Raw genomic sequence first — 23,802 nt, forward strand, 5'->3', positions numbered from 1 at the left:
AAAATTGGCATTGCAGCCTTGCTTCATGCTAAGGCACCAGCGCTTTTATCCACCATTGATTTTGCACCATCAGTACAAATGTCAACATAGTCAAAAAGAAATCTAGTGCTTCCATGTTATTATGAAAATTTTTATTTTCATATTATTATGAAAATAAATTATGGACTCCCTGAAAGGACTTTCTTGAAGTCTGTAAAACACAGTTTGAGAACTACTGATCTAAGTCATTGGTTCTCAAACTTGGCTGCCTATTAGAGTCACCTGAGAAGATGTTTTAAATATTGATGCTCAGGCCACATCTTTGACTAATGAAATCAAAATCTCTGGGTACAGGGCCCTGGCATCAATATTTTTTAAGCTGTTTTGGTGATTTCAGCATGCATCCAAGTTTAAGCACCAGTGATATAAGTCTGCTGTCCTTCGCGTTCCTATGGTGTATTAAATGAAAGAGGTATGACAGCTCTGAGACCCCAGGAAGCACCAGCAGGTTCAGTTCAGAATACTGTAGGTATAGGGTGGCATCTATGCAGAATCCCAAAGGATAATTTTCATGCCTGGATTCCCAGTCTTTGGCCCATTTATCATCACTGTTGCTAAATACAGTAGCATGTGTTATAGAAGAATGCATAAAGCACTGGCCAAGGATTCAAGCCGAGTACTCTACAGCTAACTCTAATATTTATTAGCTTTGTGGTTTGGCCAAAATACTTAGCTTCTTTGCTTCCTTACCCTAAAAATGGTGATGATAATAACAACATCTATTCTCAGTGGGTGGTTAGGAGGATTAAATGAGCAAATATATGGAAACTCTTACAACAGTTCTTGGCACACTGGAAGCACTAAATGTCAGCCATTAATACTATCCACTGAAATGTAACTTTCAGTGATACATCAAAAGTGCCTATCAGACAATAAGCACTTCTTGAATAAACGAATGCAGAAACATCACAATTAGAGCAAAGGAATCATGTCATGAAGCCTGGCTTTATCACTTACTGTGTTCACTTGATAAGTTATGTAAACTTTCTGAGTTTCAGCCTTATCCATACTTTACCCTGTGCGCTTCTGTTTCCTCACATATAAAACAAAAGGTTTAGATCATCTTCACGGTTTCTTTCATCTCTACAATGTAATGATCTTATTGCTTATTTATATTTTTTCAATGGCGTTCATACAAATTAAATTTTATTTGGCCACTATGAATATAAGAAATATGACTTTATATAAGACTTATATAAAGACTTGGAAGAAATATAAGACTTTCTTCCAAGCTGCTGTCTTTGAGTATATTTAACTGTATTATCCAACTCCTATCACTTTCTCTTTTCCACAAGAGTCCAAGTAATGTCACCAATAACTTATTGAAGTCATGGTCCTCCAGGCTGCAACTCTTCCTTATATAATGTTGAAAAGATGGCCCCCTCGTAAAATATACTCTTATTAAACCCATGCTGATTCCTAGTACTTTCCTCATTCAGTTCTAAGTGTTTCCATGCTCTCTGTTAGCAAACTTTGTTCTAGAAGATTACCAAAGCACATCATGCTTATTTATTTATATTTTTTTCATGATTTATATATCCCAAATTTGTCCTTCCTCCTCCCCTTTCACCCTCTGGGAGTCCTCCCATTATGTGTTTTTCAAGGATTATTGATAGTGATTTCAAAACGTAATCTGCAATTTCTTCCAGAATTCATTACTGTGGACAAACTCCATCCATCTGATTATGGGTTTGTGTGTGTGTTTTTTTTTTTTTTTTGTATTCTCTCCTAATTTTGAGTGTGGTAACATTTTCACATTATCTGTGCTACCATTTCCATGTTAGAAACCATTCCCAATGAAGAGAATGAGAAAGCAAGAGGGATGGAGCAGCATCTTTCTTTTATTCATATAGAACCAACTTTCCCATCTGATGATTCTATATCTTCCTGCCACATCTTCTCCTGAAACATAATTTCAAATCAAAACAATAGCAATGACAAAAATCACGTTGATGCATTTTCACATTCTGTGCTTTAGTGTCCCTTATTTTTACAGGCTGATGTCAATCTTTAATGTTGTATATGGGGACGCCCCCAACCTACATACAGACAGCACCCATTCTGTGTTGCTAGTTCTAACACCAAAATCCCTAAAAACGTAGCCTAGTACCCAGGGGATTCTTTAGAGTTTTCATATTCTCTTTCTTGTTGAGACTATTCTGTATTGTAGGAATTATTTTTTAAGTCCTCCTGTATTCCATTTTAGAGTCTTAATTTATGTGAAGCATATCTCTTTTAAAGTATTTTTTTCCAAAGCATATATAACTACATCCTGTTTTTCCTTCCTCCACTCTATCTAATAATAACATAATTGGGTAACTTTCTTCCAAAATTTTACATTACTTCTCCATTCTAAAACATTTTTTCTTTTATCATTCAAAATGATGTCCAGTGTAGGAGTTCCTTTATTTCTTTATGCTTTCTCAGAGAAACCATATGGCCAGTAAAGTAAGTCAAGAATATACCAGAACCAAGCTTTAGACAAATGAGACAGGAACCCAGTTAACAACTACCTGGATATTCCCCAACCCTAGTTTTAAATTTGTATTAAAAAGAAAGTTCCTGCTGACAGCAACTAGGTAGTCTATGGTGTATACCATAATATTGCTTCTGTTCTTCTTATTCTTTCTACCTGGATGCCTTTCTGTGTTTGAAGGCTCAGGTTTATAGTCACACAGTAGAAGGTAGAGAGGAAGCTGTCAGGGTATAGCCATAGTACTTGAAGTCAAAACACCTGGTTTTACACCTTGATTTCACCCACACATTCTAACCATATGACTATGAACAAGTTTCTTCACCTAGCAGAACTGTTTTTGCATATCTAAAACAGAGATAATATCCACCATAAGGTTATTGTGACTATCAAAAGAACAAAATATGTTTGTGTGTGTGTGTGTGTACATACCCAGTACATTGGTACCTGGCTTTACAACAGAATAAACACATTTTTTAAATGAATAAACCAAAGTAACATTCTTCTGTACAGATAAGGCTGGGGTGGATGAGAAAGAGAAAGGAGAGAGACTTATAACCTACTGCCTCTCATGGTATTTACTTTTAAGTATTTTAACCCTTATAATCTAAATAAACTAATTTTAAAAGGAGCAGCTCACTGTGATAAAATTACTTCAACACTTCACTCCATCATTCATTTGTATAACATGTGTTTCTAATGTAACTCTGAATATCAGAAGTTTGACTATATTATCACCCCATGCTATTCAATATAGGTGAGACAATTCAGATAATACTTATTGTGTTCCAATCTCATGTTTCAACTCACTAAATGTGCGTTTTTTTTTGTTTTGTTTTGTTTTAATTTGAGACGGAATCTCACTCTGTCACCCAGGCTAGAGTGCAGTGGCCGGATCTCAGCTCACTGCAAGCTCCGCCTCCCGGGTTTACGCCATTCTCCTGCCTCAGCCTCCCCAGTAGCTGAGACTACAGGCGCCCGCCACCTCGCCCGGCTAGTTTTTTGTATTTTTTTTTTTTTTAGTAGAGACGGGGTTTCACCGTGTTAGCCAGGATAGTCTCGATCTCCTGACCTCGTAATCCGCCCATCTCGGCCTCCCAATGTGCTGGGATTACAGGCTTGAGCTACCGCGCCCGGCCTGTGCCTCCTTTTTCTAGAGTCGGTTGTGGTATCCTCATTAAACACACACGCACAGAGGAACATAAAATTATTCTTAAAATGCTGGCAATAGTTGTTTTATTCCAGCCCACAGCCTTCCCCAAAGCTACAGCTCATCGTGCCCCTTTCCAATGCAGAGAATCTTTTCCACATTGCTGTTATTTTATGGCTAGTTCGTTCTCTTGCAAAGCCTGCCTTGATTGTAAATTTTTCTCATACATCCTGGAGAGTTAGACATGAAGCCTATCATTGAAAAACAAGAACTTTTTTTTTTTTATTTTTTAGCAGCTTCTCATTACTCCTACCCCTATGGGAGAGGAAATTTCAGCAGTTTAGGATCGTTTCACTGTGATTCTTCGCTGCCAGAAAATAATGTCCAGATATTTTTTAGGTCCTTCATTCTCTGTCTCCCTGAGGGGTTCAGGTCCTGATTAATATAACTTGAAGATGAGAAAATTATTGTATCAAGAAGAGATGGCCTCTCCAGTGCTAGCCAGAAACCTCTTAACAAAGTCAAGCTATTGCACAGACAGGGCTCCTATTACCAAGCCTTCCATAGTGGTACATAAATCCAGTGGAAGCCAGGCACTCATTCTAGAAGTAATGACAGTACCTGTTTGGTGACACCTGCCACTTCAATCAGGTTGAGTGAAGCAATATCCCTATGCCTAAATAAGTCACTATACGCCATTTTGTCCAGAGTCTCCTAGTCCTGAGAAGGGAAGAAATAAATAATATATTAGCCTTTACCCCTTCATCCACCCATTCACCTCCATTCCCCCGGATTCAAGAATACTAAATGCAAGAAAGATTTGGGGTTTTAATTTTGCATTATATTATGTGTTAAGCCCTGGATTTCTAGCTGTTTTATTTGTGGTTGAGAGGTAGCAGGATTGGAAAAGATACAGAAATATTTTTGATAGCTCTGGGCTATATCTAGTGTTGATTTTAATAGCAGGCCAGATATTCAAGAACATGCTGTGTAGCTGTGTATGAACTTGGCTGTTGGTTTCTCTTGCCAGATGAAATTATGATTAATCAGGGCTCAGATGTCAGTTGTTTTATATTGCTTGTGCTCTTTGCTAACAGCTGCCTATTTCAAGCTGTACTTCCTACATGTCAAATATAAACGTGAAACCACAATCTCCAAAAGGAAAAATTTCAAAGTACTAATATTCATGCCAATGTAGATAAAGCATACTGTAATATTCAATGTCATTTCTGATTAAAATCCACTTAGTATGTTACATAATTTAACTTAAGTCAGTATAGAGAAAGAACTCTCCTACATGAGGTAGCCAGGAGAAATTCTTTTTAAAACCTTATTATTCGGTATGCATATAATCTGTTTAGATATTTGTAAATATATATCTCTGCAAATACTCTATGCATAAAATGCTCCTCAATAAACAAATGTCACTTTCCTTTTTATTCTACAATAAATAAAAACAATAAACATGTTGATAGGTCAATTATAAAAAATTTAAATATTTGATTCAGATTTAGGTTTAAATACTTGGAAGTAAGGTGGTCTGTTCTTGACAAGGTCCTCAATACCTTTTTATTTGATTTGTTTACTCAAAAATGACATAAGAATATAATTCTGTATGATTTCTTTTCACATAGTCCAAGCAGAAAAATATTTTAAAAAGAAAAAGAAAGTAAAGAAAATATTGGTCAAGATTTTCAGGAGTTTAGAAAAGTGTATGCCTAAAATGTTGGTAGGTGGACTAAATATAATTGATTTTTTTTTTTTTTTTTTTTTTTTTTTTTTTTTTTTTTTTTTTGCTTAACCTAGATGATAAATGTCTAATCTGGACTGCCCATGTGGCATGCAGTTTCCAAATTAAACTCTTTCAGAGACTGCTGTTTTTAGCAAAAGAGGGGGAAGTGAGAATTAGACAACACCCTTGCTCTTTCTATACAAATGCAGTCAAAAATCGAGTTTGGCCAATTCACTGTAGTTCATTGCTTGAACTATAGCAGGACCCCAGAAACTTAAAGCAACCTGAGAGCCCCTGAACAGGTTTATCCTAGTCTAGAGTCTAGCACAGAGTATAGAAGAGAGTGTGGTGCCCTTCTCATTTCTTTCCTCTGTCCTTTCCTGATGCACACACTACCTGTGTGAGACCTGCTTCCCAGTGTCCAAAATACAGAATCCAAGGAAGCATCTGGTATTCATCTCGAGAACTATCAGAAAAAAATGTAGCCATCTAGAGTAGAGGGGGAAAGGGAGTCAGTAAAAGGTATGGATGCTATTATTCATTTTCATGTCGTCACTTACCTCTGGGTTTCTAACAAAGGTCCTTCTTCTCCCTCCCCCAGGTGGCAAACCTGCTGCGGCTCTTCCAGATCCCTCAGATCAGCTATGCATCCACCAGCGCCAAACTCAGTGACAAGTCGCGCTATGATTATTTTGCCAGGACCGTGCCCCCCGACTTCTACCAAGCCAAAGCCATGGCTGAAATCCTGCGCTTCTTCAACTGGACCTACGTTTCCACAGTGGCCTCTGAGGGTGACTACGGAGAGACAGGGATCGAGGCCTTCGAGCAGGAAGCCCGCCTGCGCAACATCTGCATCGCTACAGCGGAGAAGGTGGGCCGCTCCAACATCCGCAAGTCCTACGACAGCGTGATCCGAGAACTGCTGCAGAAGCCCAACGCGCGCGTCGTGGTCCTCTTCATGCGCAGCGACGACTCGCGGGAGCTCATTGCCGCCGCCAGCCGCGCCAACGCCTCCTTCACCTGGGTGGCCAGCGACGGCTGGGGTGCGCAGGAGAGCATCATCAAGGGCAGCGAGCATGTGGCCTACGGCGCCATCACCCTGGAGCTGGCCTCGCAGCCTGTCCGCCAGTTCGACCGCTACTTCCAGAGCCTCAACCCCTACAACAACCACCGCAATCCCTGGTTCCGGGACTTCTGGGAGCAAAAGTTCCAGTGCAGCCTCCAGAACAAGCGCAACCACAGGCGCGTCTGCGACAAGCACCTGGCCATCGACAGCAGCAACTACGAGCAAGAGTCCAAGATCATGTTTGTGGTTAACGCGGTGTATGCCATGGCCCACGCTTTGCACAAAATGCAGCGCACCCTCTGTCCCAACACTACCAAGCTTTGTGATGCTATGAAGATCCTGGATGGGAAGAAGTTGTACAAGGATTACTTGCTGAAAATCAACTTCACGGGTAAGCCAACAGCCTTTAAACATCTTCTCAGGTGCAAACAGGTGAAATCAAATAGGAATCAAAGGCCTCTGTGCCCAACTCAGAAATAATTGTTTCAGAGCCATAAAAAGGGTTCAAACTGTTAACCAAATATTCCAGGATGCGATAGGATGGTTCTCTAATATTCTTACTCATTTCTGAATGAACGTCTCGGCTGGTAAACGACATGGCAACGAAAGGGGCCTCAGGTGGGTCTGACAGCCCACTGTGGTAGCTCCCTACATTAGGACCAGGCTAGATTTGAGTTCTTTGTTGTTGTTGGCTGCAGGATTATGGCATGTGTCATATGGGCATTTAATCTTCTTTAGCAGAATTGGCAACTCTCTAGGGAACATGAACTTCCAAGCCTTCCTTGTGGGTGATTTGAGCAAAGAAATCTCATAACTTTCACAGTGGGTGAGAGAGAGAGAGAGAGAGAGAGAAAAAAAAAGTCACTGATCTCCCAGAGCCTAATTAGGGACAAAATAGAAAAGATACTCAGACCACAGTAATTTCTAGGCATTCAGTTTCTTTTTCTGCTATACCAAAACATTTATATATTATTAATAGTTGGGGATTTTCTCAAAATATGAAATGAAACTCTTTTTCTGGAAGCTTGAGTATAAGCAGGTTGAAGACTAATGGAAGTCATTCTGATACAATAGTGAACATCATACAAAGGTGTATTCAAAGTGATTTCTGCTGCCTATTTATTTATTTCTAAATACAGTCTAAATATTTCTCTAACTCTAATATTGCATTGAATACATTACTACATAAAAAGCACAAAATCTTTAGGTCTACATTCTCTACTAGGGTACATGGGATATCTGCTTATTAAAGCACTTGTTCTGGGAACTGTAGCTTAATCCCAAATCATAAAATAGTAAGTAATATTTGGGGGCACAAAGATTTTGATGCCAAAAAATTACAGTGATAAAATGCTTTCATCAGCCTAAATTACTAATACCTCTCATGCCACTCACGCATCGCTCCAGTCTGCACAATGTCTAGTCTGCTTCCATGGAATTATCATCCAAGACGTGAAAGTTTATAGGCTCAACTCATACTACCATTGGCGCAAATGGCAGTTCTCACATCTCCCTTATAAGTGGTCACTCAGAAGTCAAGTGGTCTATGAAATCACAGGTAGTAATGAAAAAAGACCTCATGACCATTGGCTTCTATTCCATAATTCTTACCTGCAAGGCTGCCTTGAAAATAAGCACAAAAAAATTACCAGCCTGCATGTTGCATAACTTCTTTACTTTCCCCAGAGAGGGCCAAAAGTAGTCAAAATCAATTATGTCAGTAATTCCTCCAATTCATCTGATGGACACCACTTCTTATCATTAGAATGACTGCTAAAAGTGGTAAAGATTAAACTTTTTCTGTGCCCTGTATTCCCGTAAGTGTATTTCATATAGAAATAACAAATAAATAAGTAAATAAATAAATAGAGTAATAAATCAGCATTCATCTTCAAATCCCAGGTCAGTTCCTATTGACATCTCTAAAAAGTGAGAATGGACCTTGGAGTCAGTAAAAAAAGAATATCTTTACTCTAAAAATAAATGAACTCTCAGGTATTCATAAAAGCCATCTGCAATGCACTTAATACTTAAAGATGAATAAGAATTCAGCACATACTCCCCATCAGACTACCCTTCAGGATATTATTTATCTTTACTGACCACATATATTAATTAACTTTGTTATTCTAGTTCATTTCTGACTTTTTAGTATGCAAATATACAAATATATTCACTCATCAGCAGCTAAAATAAAAGGAACTCTTAGAATTCAGAAAGCCTTTGCAAGGTGTTTTATGTAACCAAAACATGTTCCTTCATTCCAGTGACTTCTTGGGTCTTAAAAGGCAAAGAAAAGTAAAGAAATAAGGGCATTATTTGGATAAACAAAACAAAAGTATCTTCTTTTTGTCTATCTTGTTCAATTACTCGTTTCAAGTCTACCATTCAGTTTGGCTGTGCAAACCTGACCACAAAGTGCTATTTTAGCCTTCTCAATTTGTCAGACATTACCAGTCATTCTCCATCTCTGAAGAGAGTAGGAGGGTGAAAAACAGATTTAAACTACATAAAAGAGAGGGAATTTAGACCAGCCACAAGGTAAATATTCTTAGCAGTGAGAATTGGACAAGAAAATACATTACTAAGGGAGGATACCACAATGCTAAGTTAGCTAACTAGTACATTTTAAAAATAAGTCAAAGAACTGACTATAATAATAGAATGCAGATTTCAGTTTACAGTAACCTGTATATGACTAAATATATGTATATTTTTAACTTAGAACTAGGTAAAAGATTATAAGTATGTATGCATTATTACTGCTTTAAGCTTGAGATGCACTATGGAATATTTTTTCCTAGCTATTGAAAAGCAGATTTGTTTTACTTTTTTTCTGAAACAGTATCGTTGTTTTTCTAACTTGAATATTGTGGCAATAAACTAGGCACAATACTACACACTTAGCAGACACTAAACAATCTGTTAATCTGTTCAATTAGGCTGAAAAAGTCTTCTTCTGGCCATTTGCATGTACTCAATATATTTACTTCAAGATTCTTCTGACAAGGGACACTTTTAGCCAATTCCCCAATAGCTCTCATCATTATAGGATTAAAAAACTAGGCCTCCTGAGAATTTTAAAATAGATTAAAATACTTCCTGGTACTCAGATGTGTTCCCACTAGCTAGTTCCAGCATTGGTCAACATGGATCTTATTTGAAGCTAACCCAATTTAAATATTCCTTTTGAAAAACAGATTTTTAGAGCTATGCCTTGCTAAAAATTCTTCTAAATAGTAATCTCTCCTGGCATAGGAGCTAACCACTGCCCAGGTCTCTAGGTTCATTTCCTGCTGTATGCTCCACATTCACTCTTCCTTCCATTAACACTGCTTGCAGTGACCCAAACATGCCATGCCTCTATTTTTGCCTGCATACTTCCTGTGAATGCTATTTCTTTATCTAGAAGACTCTCTCTCCACCCCCACCTGCCTTATCTGGCATCTTCAGTTATTCCTGTGTCTCTTCAAGATTCAATTTAATTGATAGTTCCTTTAGGAATCATTCCTATACTTCCCAAACTGAGATAAATGCCCCTTCTTATTCCCATATCCATCTGGGATTTTGCCTTCCTTCATACTTTATATCCAATCCACCAAAATCTCTTGTTGGCGCTACCTTCAAAATAGGTCCAGAATCTGATGACTTATCATCATCTCAACTGCTACCACCCTGGTCCACACCACCATCTCTAGCCTATATTTCTGTGATAGCCCCCTAATTGATTTATTGTTGCCTACCTCCAACCTAGACAATCTATTATCTGCATAATAGCCAGGATGCCCTATTAAAATCTAAGTTAAAGTCCTTCCTCTACCCAAAACCACTTGAGTTCCCTTGTTTCACTCATAGTGAAAGTCAACATCCTTACAATGTCCTGCACGACCCCCCTGCTCTGCCCCTACCTATCCTGACTGCTCTCCTTTCCTAACCTTTTACTCTCTTTCTTTCTCACGTCACTCCAGCCACCCTTGTTTCCAACATTAGGGCTTTTCCATTGCCAGTTCTCTCTGCCTATATTGCCCCTACCGCAGATATTTCTGTGGTTAATCCATTCCCTACTTCTTTCAAGTCTTCATTTAAATGTTATCTTCTCAGTGAGACCTACTCTGGCCATTTTTAACAGCGCAATGCATTACCTTCAATGCCCACTACAGATGCCCCTATTTCCCTTGTAACCTGCTCTACCTTTTGTTTTTTTACCCCATGACGTTTTCCCCTTCCGTCATACTACATCGTCTATTACTTTCGTATTTATTCTTTATTGTTTGATCCTCACACTAGAATATAAGCACCACAAAAACAGAAATCATTATCAATTTCGTTCACAAGGCATCCCAAGCATAATAGGCATTCAGTAAATATTTGTTGATTTTGTATAGCACTTAACACCAAAACTTATGTTTTCTTCTCTATCTTTATTACTAGATTGTGGGCTCTTTCAAGGCATAATACATATATTTCATCTCTGATCTCAAATACTCAGCATGGTTTCTGGCATACAGCAGACATTGTGTAAATGTTTACTAAAGGAGTGAGAAATTATAAAAAGCAATCAATCAATTGATTTATAATATGATTGCTTTGGAAACATTTTAACGTATAAATTTTATTAACAAATGAATGTCAAGAAAGAAAAGTGTTATGACTTCTAGAGTGACTTGCTTTTACCTAAGTATTCTCCTTTAGTTATATTCTATCATTTCATTTGAGATAAATGTAACCAAATATCATTAAAGCTGGAAGAGACCCATCACTGTTTTACAGATGAATCCCAAGAATTGAAAGTGACTTGCCCAAGGTCAGTCAGCTGGTTAGCAACAGGGGCCAGGACTGTTAGCCGGTTAGTAACAGGGGCCAGGTGAAATTCATGTCACCTGACCCAGTGCTGTTTTTGTATGTGCACAAGGACTGTTGGAAATTGATGTATTTGATCCCAAACATCTACCACAGTGTCTGATCCATTCTAAATATTAATGAAATGCTGTTGACAGAATGAAAGATAATCAATAGGTTTGTAATATGTTCCCTTTTCTTATTTCTTTTTAACATACCTTTAATGCTCCTGGTCCACTTTTTCAGTTGACGCAAAGGTGGTTCATCAAACAGCCAAACTTTGAACGCTAAGCCTTGGATTCCAAACCTTAGTATATTTAAAAATAAATAAAGTTTCAAATCATGTTTAATTGTTCAGTAAAATTATTTCCATGTGTAAGAGTCATGTCATCCAGAATCCTTAAGTAAATATTTAAATGAGAATTATGTTTGGTGTCATGTGAATTTTCAAACTTACTTTGAGTAAAATTTCATGAGTTTATGATGTAAAAGAAAGTTTAAACTATGCAATACAGTTAAAGAAAAGGAAGTAGAGAGGTCTGTGAAACATCTAAAGAAATGGGGTATCACTTGATTATGTTCACAGTACAGTACATTCTTTCTCACTTTTTATTCTGAGACCAGTTCCAGAAAGTCGAATAGAATCAAATCATAGAGTTACAAAAGGCCTTCCTCAAAGATGAGCTTGTCCCTACTTCTCACTTGACAGAGGTGAAAATTCAGGATGTCAGCATTATTATCTTCACTTACTGAAGCACACAAAAGTGAACTCAACTGTCAGAGTGATGTGGTAACTGGAGTACACCCAGTTTGAAGGGAAAAAAAAAAAAAAAGAGCTTCCATTTGCTAAACATAACTGCCAGAAGTGCCCCAAGACACATCCAATGTCACGTAGGCATTATCTCAGGAATAACATTTATGCCATTCCTCTCTGCAATTCTCAGGGTTAGGCTAAACTGTCTGAGAATGGAGATACTTAGAACGTAACACAAAAGAAAATTCATCCAAGTTCACATAACGAATAGGTGACAGAGTAAACTGCCAAGGTCCTGATTTAGTCATTCATTCCAAGGATACGTTTTGATGTCATGCTAGGACCTGAGGACCCAACAGTAAATAAGACAGATGCATTTCCTGCTTCATAGAGCTTACACCAGCATTTAACTACCAAAAACAATTCTAAGGTATAAAAGCATGATTATTATAGCCTATAATGTTAGGTTGTTGCCCTAGGATTTTTGTTCTGCTTTGGTTTGGATTGGGAAATTATAATGTATCTTATGCCCAGAAAAGATCTAGGATCCCTGAAGAAATCTTACTCCCAGGGCTTCACTTATATGTGAAGAGGACAATTCCCTGTTACTGATGGTCTGGTGACCATAACAGGATGGAATAGTACGCACAGCTAAGCTAAGACAGTTTTCTTTTATATTTGTTTGCTTGGTTGGCTTAGTTAGTTGGTTGGTTGCCTTTTTTTTTTTTTTTTTTTTTTTTTTTTTGGTACCAGTGAAGAGACAGACTACTGAGATCAGAGACCTAGAGCCTGGTGGAGACAGTCCAGCCGCCTTCTTATGTTTACGATTCTCTACACCTGGAAGAGGAGAAGAGGCAGAAAATGGGTAGTCTAGCCTTGCCACCCTACTCACCTCTGTGTCTGATTCATCCAATAGGAACAAGGATCACTCCTGGTTGGGACTATAATCACAGAGCACAGGCCAGTAAGGGCAGATTTTCTGGGACACTGCACTCCAAGGAATAACGTTTTAGCTGGCCCCAACCCAGCAAGTCTCTCCTCTTGAAAAGTACAGGGCCATCCAAGGCACAGTGAGGAAGCCAAAATGGTAATGGCCACATCTTTAGATGAATGGGCTTTGAAGTCCCTGAAAGAGCAAACTGCTCTTGATCTTGCTTCCTCCCCTGGAACATTTGTAGTTCCCACAAAAGCACAGAAACTTGTTCCAGCTCTGCTGATCAAAAGAATTTCCCAAATATAAAGATAAATATCCTGTACTTCTTTCTTCCCCTTTCTCTCTGGTCAGCTTCCTGGGGTCACAAGAATAAGATTTAAACCCCCAAAGGGCACCACTAATGTGGTCACTTATTTGTTTATGCACCGTGCATCTGTGCTTTGGTGTCTTAGAGGCTTGAGAAATGATTCCCATTTTAAGGTCATGCAGTGGAGAACAGGAGCCTCTAGGAAACCTAATTTTCCACTTAGGCCTGTGCTTTCTGCTGCTGCTGCTACTGCTTGTTATTTTTACTATTATCATTATAGTTGCTATTATTATTGTCTTTAATATTTAATAATCCTTAATTTATTATGAATCGTTTAAACATCCTGTGTGTGAGGCAGAAAAAAGTAATCATCCCCAATGAAGTATGAAAGAAATGGATCGTACCAACCTGCTAGTCAGAAAAAAGTATAGTAAATATACTATTTCCTTGTTGTTTCCAGACTTTTTTGGACACTGTGGTATATTTACAGGAATATCACTTGCAAAGGTATCTGGAGATTGGAAAAAAAATATTCTAAGTATTTTTTTAATGCAACTAAAATCCTGTTTAAAAATCAGTTTACCTTATCTATGTTCCTCTCAAGATAGCTTGTATTATCCCAACAACAACATAATCTTCTAAAGGTTTCTAATCTCTGGAAACTTTGTCATAGTAAAGTTGAAAATATGTTTTTTCCACTTCTGTATACCTTTATGTTATTACTCATCCTGAGCAGGACACTGAGAAGCCAACATACAGAAGGAAGTATTTTCAGTGTGTCAGAAAAGCTATCCGATTGCTGTACTCACTGGGATAGCAATCACATACTGAAATAGAGGAATGTTCTCTAAAGAAATTTAAAAGATTATACGATTATCCAATGGAACATGAGAGTATGGGAAGTCTATCCTAAAGTTGAGTTTAGTAAGCCTTCACAGAAACTTAGTAAAATTTTCATAATGCCTGAACAATGAGCATACATCCTAAAGATTAAGGATGCTGATGTTATACTCTGAGGAGCAGGCATTGAGAAGGATGGCTAAAGAACTTGAAAACTAGTCACCATTTTCACCTGCCTCTTACCATAAACACTTAGCAGGGGTCCACAATACTCCTAATCTCTTCATGTGACATCAGCAGGCAAGGTTAGCTAGTCAGTCTTTGTGTTTCTTCCCTGAACCCTTAGCACTGTTCCTGGGGCTACTGTACCTACGCTCCAAACTATGATAATCAAAGGATTCATTCAACTGTCTAAAGTATTTTAGAATTTGTTAACATGGCAAAGTCCTCCAAAGTTATAGTAATAACATTCCAGAATATTCAAAGATTCCATTCTCTTTTTTCTTTTTTAAAAAATAAACAATTTTACCAGCACAGAGTTGACCATAACTTCAATTTACAAATTAACATCTCAACTACAAACTACAAAATCATATTCATACACACAAAGCTGCTGGACCAAGTATGATTAGATATTCTAAGACTTCCACTAATATTAACCTACTACTTGTCCAATTCATTCTTCCTAGCACACAAGAAGTAAAGTAACAGAAGTTTCTCAAATGTACCTTTTTTTTTTTAATTAAGGCAGTTTAATGTATTACTTTAATCAGCCACTTTGGAAAAGATGATTATTTCTCTTTTAGTTTTAGAGTGGGGTTGACACATACAGAACTGAAGTATAGGAGGATAGTTTAAGAGCCATTGGTCTAGGTTATTTATTATTTTATTTTATTTTATTTTATTTTATTTTATTTTATTTTATGTCTCAAGATACATGTGCAGAACATACAGGTTTCTTGCATAGGTAAACGTGTGTCATGGTGGGTTGCCCCACCTATCAATGCATCACCTAGGTATTAAGCCCCACATGCCTTAGCTATTGATCCTGCTGTTCTCCCTCCCCCCACATCCCTGACAGGCCCCAGTGTGTGTTATTCTTCTCCCTGTGTCCATGTGTTCTCATTGTTCAGCTCCCACATATAACTGAGAACATGTGGTGTTTGGTTTCCTGTTCCTGTGTTTGTCTGCTGAGGATAATGGCTTCCAGCTCCAACCATATCCCTGCAAAGGACATGATCTCATTCCATTTTTTTGGCTGCATAGTATTCCATGGTGTATATGTACCACATTTTCTTTATCCAGTCTATCACTGATGGGCATTTGGGTTGGTTTCATGTCTTTGCTATAGTGAATAGTGCTGCAATGGACAGAATGATTTACATTCCTTTGGATATATACCCAGTAATGAGATTGCTGGGTCAAATGGTATTTCTGGTTCAAGGTCTTTGAGGAATTCCCACACTGTCTTCCACAATGGTTGATCCAATTTACATTCCCACCAACAGTGTAAAAGCATTCCAATTTCTCCAAAGCCTTGCCACCATCTGTTGTTTCTTGACTTTTAAATAATGCTTATTAATAAGTTTAAGTTCCTTGTAGATTCTGGCTTTGTCAGATGAATAGACTGCAAAATTTTTCTCCCATTCCGTTTGGTCGTTCACTTTGAGAATAGTCTCTTTTGCTGTGCACAATCTCTTTAGTTTAATTAGATCTCATTTGTCAATTTTTACTTTTGTGGCAATTGCTTTTGATGTTTTAATCATGAAATCTTTGCTCATGCCTATGTCCTGAATTGCATTGCCTAGTTTTTCTTATAGGGTTCTTATAGTTTTGGGGTTTACATCAAAGTATTTAATCCATTTTGAGTTAATTTTTGTATAAGGTACAAGGAAGAGATCCTATTTTAATTTTATGCATATGACTAGCCAGTTTTCCCAGCAGCATTTATTAAATAGGGACTCCTTTCCCCATTGCATGTTTTTGTCAGGTTCATTAAAGATCAGATGATTGTTGATGTTTGGTCTTATTTCTGAGATCTCTATTCTGTTCCATTGGTCTATGTGTCTGTTTTTGTACCAGTACTACGCTGTTTGGGTTACTGTAGCCTTGTAGTATAGTTTGAAGTCAGGTAACATGATGCTGCCACCTTTGTTTTTTTCTTTTTCTTAGGACTGTCTTGGCTATATGGGCTCTTTGTTGGTTCCATATGAATTTTAAAGTAGTGTTTTCTAATTCTGTGAAGAATGTCGATGGTAATTTAATGGGAAAAGCATTGAATCTATAAATTACTTTGGGCAGTGTGGTCATTTCCATGATACTGATTCTTCCTATCCATAAGCATAGAATGTTTTTTCGTTTGTTTGTGCTGTCTCTTATTTCCTTGAGTAGTAGTTTGTAGTTCTCTGATATGGTTTGGCTGTGTCCTCACCCAAATCTCATCTTAAATTATAGCTCTATAATTTTCATGTGTCATGGGAGGGACTCAATGGGAAGTAATTGAATCATGGGGGCAGGTCTTCTCTATGCTGTTGTCATGATAGTGAATAAGTCTCATGAGATCTGAAGGTTTTATAAAACAGCCAGTCTCCTGTGAATGTTCTCTTGCCTGCTGCCATGTAAGATATGCCTTTGCTCCTCCTTTGCCTTCTGTGTTGATTGTGAGGCTTCCTTAGCCATGTGGAATTTTGAGTCCATTCAACATCTTTTTCTTTATAATTATCCAGTCTCAGGTATGTCGTTATTAGCAGAGTGAAAATGAACTAATACAATACATTGGTACCAGTAGAGGGGGCTGTTGCTCTAAAGATACTGAAAATGTGGCAGCAACTTTGGAACTGGGTAACAGGCAAAGGGTGGAAGTTTGGAGGGCTCAGAAGAAGACAGGAAAATGTGGGAAAGTTTGGAACTTCCTAGAAACTTGTTGAACGGTTTGACCAAAATGCTGATAATGATATGGACAATGAAGTCCAAGTTGAATTGGTCTCAGGTGGAGATGAGGAACTTGTTGGGAACTGGAGCAAAGGCGACTCTTGTTATGTGTTAGCAAAGAAACTGGCAGCATTTTGTCACTGCCCTAGAGATTTGTGGAGCTTTGAACTTGAGAGAGATGATTTAGGGTATCTGGCAGAAGAAATTTCTAAGCAGCAAAACACTCAAAATGTGACTTGGGTGCTGTTAAAGGCATTCAGTTTTATGTACTCACAAATATGTATTGGAATTGGAACTTACATTTAAAAGAGGAGAGTGTAAAAATTTGGAAAATTTGCAGCCTGACAATGCGATAAAAAAGAAAAACCCATTTTCTAAACAGAAGTTCAAGCCGGCTGCATACATCTGCATAAGTAGTGAGGAGCCAAATGTTAATTGCCAAGACAATCGGGAAAATGTCTCCAGGACATGACAGAGACCTTCACAGAATCCCCTCCCATCACAACATCCCCTCCCATCACAACCCAGAAGGCCTAGAGGAAAAAAATGGTTTTCTGGGCTAGGCCCAGGGCCTCAGTGCTTTGTGCAGTCTCGGCACTTCGTGCCCTGCATCCCAACTGTAGCTAAAAGGGGCCAACATAGAGCTCAGGCTGTTGCTTCAGAGGGTGCAAGCCCCAAGACTTGGTGACTTACACATGATGTTGGGCCTGCATGTGCACAGAAGACGATAATTGAGGTTTGGGAACCTCAGTCTGGATTTCAGAGGATGTATGGAAACACCTGGGTATCCAGGGAGAGGTATGCTACAGGGGCGGAGCCCTCATGGAGAACCTCTTCTAGGGCAGTGGAGAAGGAAAAAGTGGAGTGTGAGCCCCCACACAGATTCCCCATCCGAGGACTGCCTGGGGGAGCTGTGATAAGAGGGCCACCATCCTCCAGAACTGAGGATGGTAGATCCACCTACAGCTTGCACTGTGTACCTGGAAAAGCCACAGAAAACACAGCCCATGAAAGCAGCCAGAAGGGGAGTTATACCCTACAAAGCCAGAGGGGTGGAGCTGCCCAAGACCATGGGAACCCACCTCTTACATGAGCTTGACCTGGATGTGAGACATGGAGACAAAGGAGACCATTTTGGAACTTTAAGATTTGACTTGCCGGGCGCGGTGGCTCACGCCTGTAATCCCAGCACTTTGGGAGGCCGAGGCGGGCGGATCACAAGGTCAGGAGATCGAGACCATGGTGAAACCCCGTCTCTACTAAAAATACAAAAAATTAGCCGGGCGCGGTTGTGGGCGCCTGTAGTCCCAGCTACTCCGGAGGCTGAGGCAGGAGAATGGCGTGAACCCAGGAGGCGGAGCTTGCAGTGAGCCGAGATCGCGCCACTGCACTCCAGCCTGGGCGACAGAGCGAGACTCCGTCTCAAAAAAAAAAAAAAAAAAAAAAAAAAGGATTTGACTGCCCCGCTGGATTTTGGACTTGCATGGGTCCTATAGCCCCTTCATTTTGGCCTATTTTTCCCATTTGAAATGGGTGTGTATACCCAATGCCTGTACCCCCATTGTATATATGAAGTAACTAATGTACTTTTGATTTTACAGGCTCATAGGCAAAGGGACTTGCCTTGTCTCAGATGAGACTTCAGACTGTGAACTTTTCAGTTAATGCTGAAATGAGTTAAGACTTTGGGGGACTCTTGGAAAGGCATGATTGGTTTTGAAATGTTAGGCCATGAGATTTGGGAGGGGCCGGGGGTGGATTGATATGGTTTGGCTGTGTCTCCACCCAAATCTTATCTTGAATTGTAGCGCCCATAATTCCCACATGTCATGGGTGGGACCCAGTGGGAGGTAATTGAATCATGGGGGCAGATCCTTCCCATGCTGTTCTCCTAATAATGAGTAAGTCTCACAAGTTCTGATGGTTTTATAAAGGAGAGTTCCCCCCTTCTTGCCTGTCACCATGTTTATGTGACTTTGGTCCTCATTCACCTCCTACCATGATTGAGGCCTCCCAGCCGTGTGGAACTCTGAGTCTGTAAACCTCTTTCCTTTATAAATTACCTAGTCTTGGGTATGTCTTTATTAGCAGAGTGAGAGCAGACAATACATTCTCCTTGAAGAGGTCCTTCATTTCCTTTGTTAGCTGTATTCCTAGGTATTTTATTCTCTTCCTAGCAATTGTGAATGGAAATTCATTCATGATTTGGCTCTATGCTCATCTATTGTTGGTGTATAGGAATGCTTGTGATTTTTACACACTGATTTTGTATTCTGATACTTTGCTAAAGTTGCTTATCAGCTTAAGAAGCTTTTGGGCTGAGAATGATAAGTTTTTTTAAAGATCATGGCATCTGCAAACAGAGAAAGTTTGACTTCCTCTCTTCCTATTTGAATACCCTTTATTCCTTTCTCTTGAATGATTGTCCTGGCCAGAACTTCCAATAATATATTGGATAGGAGTAGACAGAGAGGGCATCCTTGTCTTGCACTGGTTTTCAAAGGGAATGCTTCCAGCTTTTGCCCATTCAGTAGGATATTGCCTGTGGGTCTATAATAAGTGGATCTTATTATTTTGAGGTATGTTCCATCAATACCTAGTTTATTGACAGTTTTTAACCTGAAGGGATGTTGAATTATATTGAAGGCCTTTTCTATGTCTGTTGAGATAATCATGTGTTTTTTGTCTTTAGTTCTGTTTATGTGATGAATTATGCTTATTGATTTGTATATGTTGAACCAGGCTTGCATTCCAGGAGATTAAGAAACTCACTCAAAACCACACAACTACATGGAAATTGAACAACCTGCTCCTGACTGACTCCTGGGTAAATAATGAAATTAAGGCAGAAATCAAAAAGTTCTTTGAAACCAATGAGAACAAAGAGACAATCTACCAGAATCTTTGTGATGTAGATAAAGCAGTTTTAAGAGGGAAATTTATAGCACTAAATTCCCACATCAAAAAGCTATAAAGATCTCAAATCAACACCCTAACATTGCAACTAAAAACTAAAGAACCAAGAGCAACCAAACCCCAAAAGCTATCAGAAGACAAGAAATAACGGAGACAGAGAGGAACTGAAGGAGATAAAGACTTATAAAATACCATTCAAAATATCAATGAATCCATGAGTTGGTTTCTGGGAAAAAATAATTAAATAGATAGACTGCTAGCTAGACTAGTAAAGAAAAGAAAGAAGAATCAAATAGACACAATAAAAAATGATAAAGGGGATATCGCCACTGACCCCACAGAAATACAAACAACCATCAGAGAGGTAAACACCTCTATGCAGATAAACTAGAAAATACAGAAGAAATGGGTAAATTCCTGGACACATACATTTTCCCAAGGCTGAACAAGGAGGAAGTTGAATTGCTGAAGAGACCAATAACATGTTCTGAAATTGAGGAAGTGATAAACAGCCTACCCACTAAAGAAAGACCAGGACTAGATAAATTTACAGCTGAATTCTACCAGAGGTACAAAGAGGAGCTGGTATCATTTTTTTCTGAAACTATTCCAAATAATTGAAAAGGAAGGACTTCACCCTAACTCATTTTATGAAGCCAGCACATCCTGATACAAAAACCTGGCAGAGATACAACAAAAATAGAAAACTTCAGGTCAATATTCCTGATGAACATTGATGCAAAAATCCTCAATAAAATATTGGCAAACCGAATCCAGCAGCACATCAAAAAGCTTATCTGCCACAGTCTAAGTTATTTAAGCTATTTAAATTGCACTTTGAGACAAGATTATACTTTCTACCCCTAGAGTAAACAAGTTGGCTAGCAACTAGTCTCTTGTTTTATGTTTTACCATAGCAAACTTCTTTTTTTGTTTGTTTGTTTTTTTGGGTTTTTTTGAGACAGAGTCTTGCCCTGCCACCTGGACTGGAGTGCAGTGGCATGATCTCAGCTCATTGCAACCTCTGCCTCCCGAGTTCAGGCAGTTCTCCTGCCTCAGCCTCCCAAGTAGCTGGGACTACAAGTGCATGCCACCATGCCCAGCAAATTTTTGTATTTTTAGTAGAGACAGGGTTCCACTGTGTTGGCCAGTCTGGTCTTGAACTCCTGACCTCGTGATCCGCCCACCTCAGCCTCCCAAAGTGCTGGGAATATAGGTGTGAGCCAGTGTGCCCAGTCACCATAGCAAACTTCTTACAAATTTGTTCTTCATGATAAAGCAAAGACAGAATTTGGAATTGATTGTTTTAGAACTAGTGCTGCTAGAGAATTTTCCTTTTTAATATGAAGAGGATTTGTGGGCAATGGTGACATATGTACATAGAAAAAACAACACAATGCTATAATTATGAAACTTTTCAGAGAATCTTTAGTATTCAGTGTGAAACAGTGTCAGGTACTACAAAAGATGAGATAAAAAGAGTAAAAAATTCTTTCTGCCATCAAGTATCTTAGCAACTAGTAAGGGCAATAAGAGAATATAACTTTTACAATACACAACAGTTCATCACTGGCCTCTTAAGAGAGCTATAAGTTGCATAGTATTTAGATACAAAAGAGGGATCACAGTGAGCAGAGGGTCAGAAAAGGCTTCCTAAAAGTTGTAATTTTTAGAATACAATTAAGATTTCATTAACAAATTCAGAATTCCTTGGGAAATTAAAAATTAAATTGAAACCATAAAGTGTTGTTTTGATTTTATAGATTAAATATAAAATGTGTGTTTTAGTCCCCTTGTATAAAAAACATATAAACTTCTCTAAAACCACATTGGCTGTGATCGTTGGTCTATCATTTTCACCCTGAATTTAAGTTAAAACCAATTAAATTTTAATCTGAAAGGAAAAGAAGAAAAAAGAAAACTAGCATTTATTGATTGCCACTGGCCTGACATAACCATTTTATATATTTTATTCATTAATTCTCACAAAAATCCATCAGGTGGGTAGATATTATTTCCCTCTATTTTATAAATTTAAATGAGTCTCAAAAGTGTTAAATGTCTTTCTCCAATTTGCAAAACTAAGTGGCTTTAGAGACTTGAAGACCCAAGTCTATCTGTTTCCTACTCACACATTATTTTCTGCTCCTGCTTCCTAAACAGAAAAGAAAAAAAACAAGGTTTGTATTTAGAAAAAGGATGCAGTCTCATTGCCATTGGGCTCAGCTCACCTATGTGCATTTGCAGTAATAATAAAACATTGTTTCAAAATCTTAATAATCCAAGAAGGTATTTGTTAACTCATTAATTGTTATAATAATGTCTTAAAGAATGACTCATAGGAAAGGCCTCCAACTACATACTTCACTCCTTCCTCTGAGAGCATCAAATTGCATCAGATCAATATTTGCAATATCATACTGTTATTTCCGAGAATCAATAGTAAATTGAAAAAAAATAATAATAATCAGGCTACAGATCACCATGTCTTCGGTGCTGTTGAAGACCACATTTCTCTTCCCTATCACCCTATTCTCTCGCTCTAATTACAAACCTCCATATATTTAATTAAAAGTAAATTGATTGAAGAAATGAGAAAAACACTGGATCTGAAACCCTTCCAGGTTTCCATCCAAGATCAAAATAGTTTTGTGGGTTTGTTTAACGTGTTTAAAAGCTTTTCTTGTTGGGTTCATGTTGTTAAGGGGTGGTAGCAGTAGTTTGTTTTATAGCACACATCACAAATCAGGTTAAAAATTTTTAAATACAATTAATACCTTCATAAGTTAGAGCATCTTCCGAGTTTTCTATCACAAAGTTCTGTTTATAGGCTATTCAGTCACCAATTATCACATTTTAGCAATATACCAGTTTCTTGGGGTACTTAACAAAATCTTCTCTATCCCTAAAATGCTTATAGTCTAATAAAACCTTCAACCATGATTATCTCAATTGTAATAAAAGTAGAAAACAAAGAGAATTTATCATTTCTCAGTCATCAAAAAGCAAGCCTTTAGATAAAGAAGACATTTATATCTTCATTTCTATTCACTATGTGTAATCTTTAGCAATATTTTAAACAACAGATATATAAACAAAGTATGTCTAAATGTAAAGCCAACTTCCAGAGATGAGTTCTTTATCTTTTGCCTACCTCAATTCACCCTTAAAACTTACCCTGTGGCAAATCCTTCCTCAATTTGAATCCTTTCTTTTCAGTAGAGAAATTTGTCAAATTCCTTTTCTGCCTTTTTGTGTTGCAAGGGTCTTTTAAGGCTGAATTAATCCAATGGCTAAACTGTAGAAAAGAAATAGGAAAGTATACTTTGTTTTGTTTTACTTGGGAGCATGATATCATGGTTTTATTTAAAATATCGTAGCAATATTTAGGATGCTGATAGACACTTTTAGAAATAAAGTAAGAGTAATTAATTTGACAACAGAACTAGGAAAACAAGAGGCTGCCTTCCCAGCCTTCTACTTTTTGCTGCCACCTACAGTTTAAAGTCATCCAAGTTACTTAGCTAAGGATTGAATTAACTAGTATGATTCCCTGAGCTCAGGCACAGCCCTTTCTTCGCATCCCAAGCCCCAGTGTGGCAAGAAGTGTTGTTTGTTTGTCCCTCATGTTTGACGGCCCACCACAAGAGCTCACTCAGTCATGAAGCTAAAATAAAGATATTATCAAAAGTTCAGAATCCTAAAATTTTAGTACTAGTTGTGAAGATGTATGTCACTTAACACTTTATCATTTTTAAATTGCTTCTGATCACAGTCATTTGATCTTTACCACAACCCTGTGAAGCTGGTCAAGCAGATAT

At 38.2% G+C, this 23,802-nt stretch overlaps 2 protein-coding genes across 2 annotated transcripts in view; one reads left to right on the forward strand and one right to left on the reverse strand.

Annotated features, from left to right (window-relative positions):
- Positions 1 to 23,802, forward strand: part of GRM3 (glutamate metabotropic receptor 3) — a 102,256-nt gene that overhangs the window by 17,311 nt on the left and 61,143 nt on the right. Inside the window, exon 2 of the mRNA XM_050785253.1 lies at positions 5,996 to 6,851. Within this exon, the coding sequence (XP_050641210.1) occupies positions 5,996 to 6,851 (856 nt within the window). The remainder of the gene's footprint in view (positions 1 to 5,995; positions 6,852 to 23,802) is intronic.
- The window catches only part of ELAPOR2 (endosome-lysosome associated apoptosis and autophagy regulator family member 2), a 272,270-nt gene continuing 259,591 nt past the window's right edge, over positions 11,124 to 23,802 (reverse strand). Inside the window, exons 22-24 of the mRNA XM_050785249.1 lie at positions 23,159 to 23,279; positions 13,703 to 13,805; positions 11,124 to 11,606 (exon numbers count right to left, since the gene is read on the reverse strand). Of these exons, the coding sequence (XP_050641206.1) occupies positions 11,408 to 11,606; positions 13,703 to 13,805; positions 23,159 to 23,279 (423 nt within the window). The 3' untranslated portion in view covers positions 11,124 to 11,407. The remainder of the gene's footprint in view (positions 11,607 to 13,702; positions 13,806 to 23,158; positions 23,280 to 23,802) is intronic.

Source organism: Macaca thibetana, chromosome 3, assembly GCF_024542745.1.
Source record: "Macaca thibetana thibetana isolate TM-01 chromosome 3, ASM2454274v1, whole genome shotgun sequence".
Lineage (NCBI taxonomy): Eukaryota > Metazoa > Chordata > Mammalia > Primates > Cercopithecidae > Macaca > Macaca thibetana.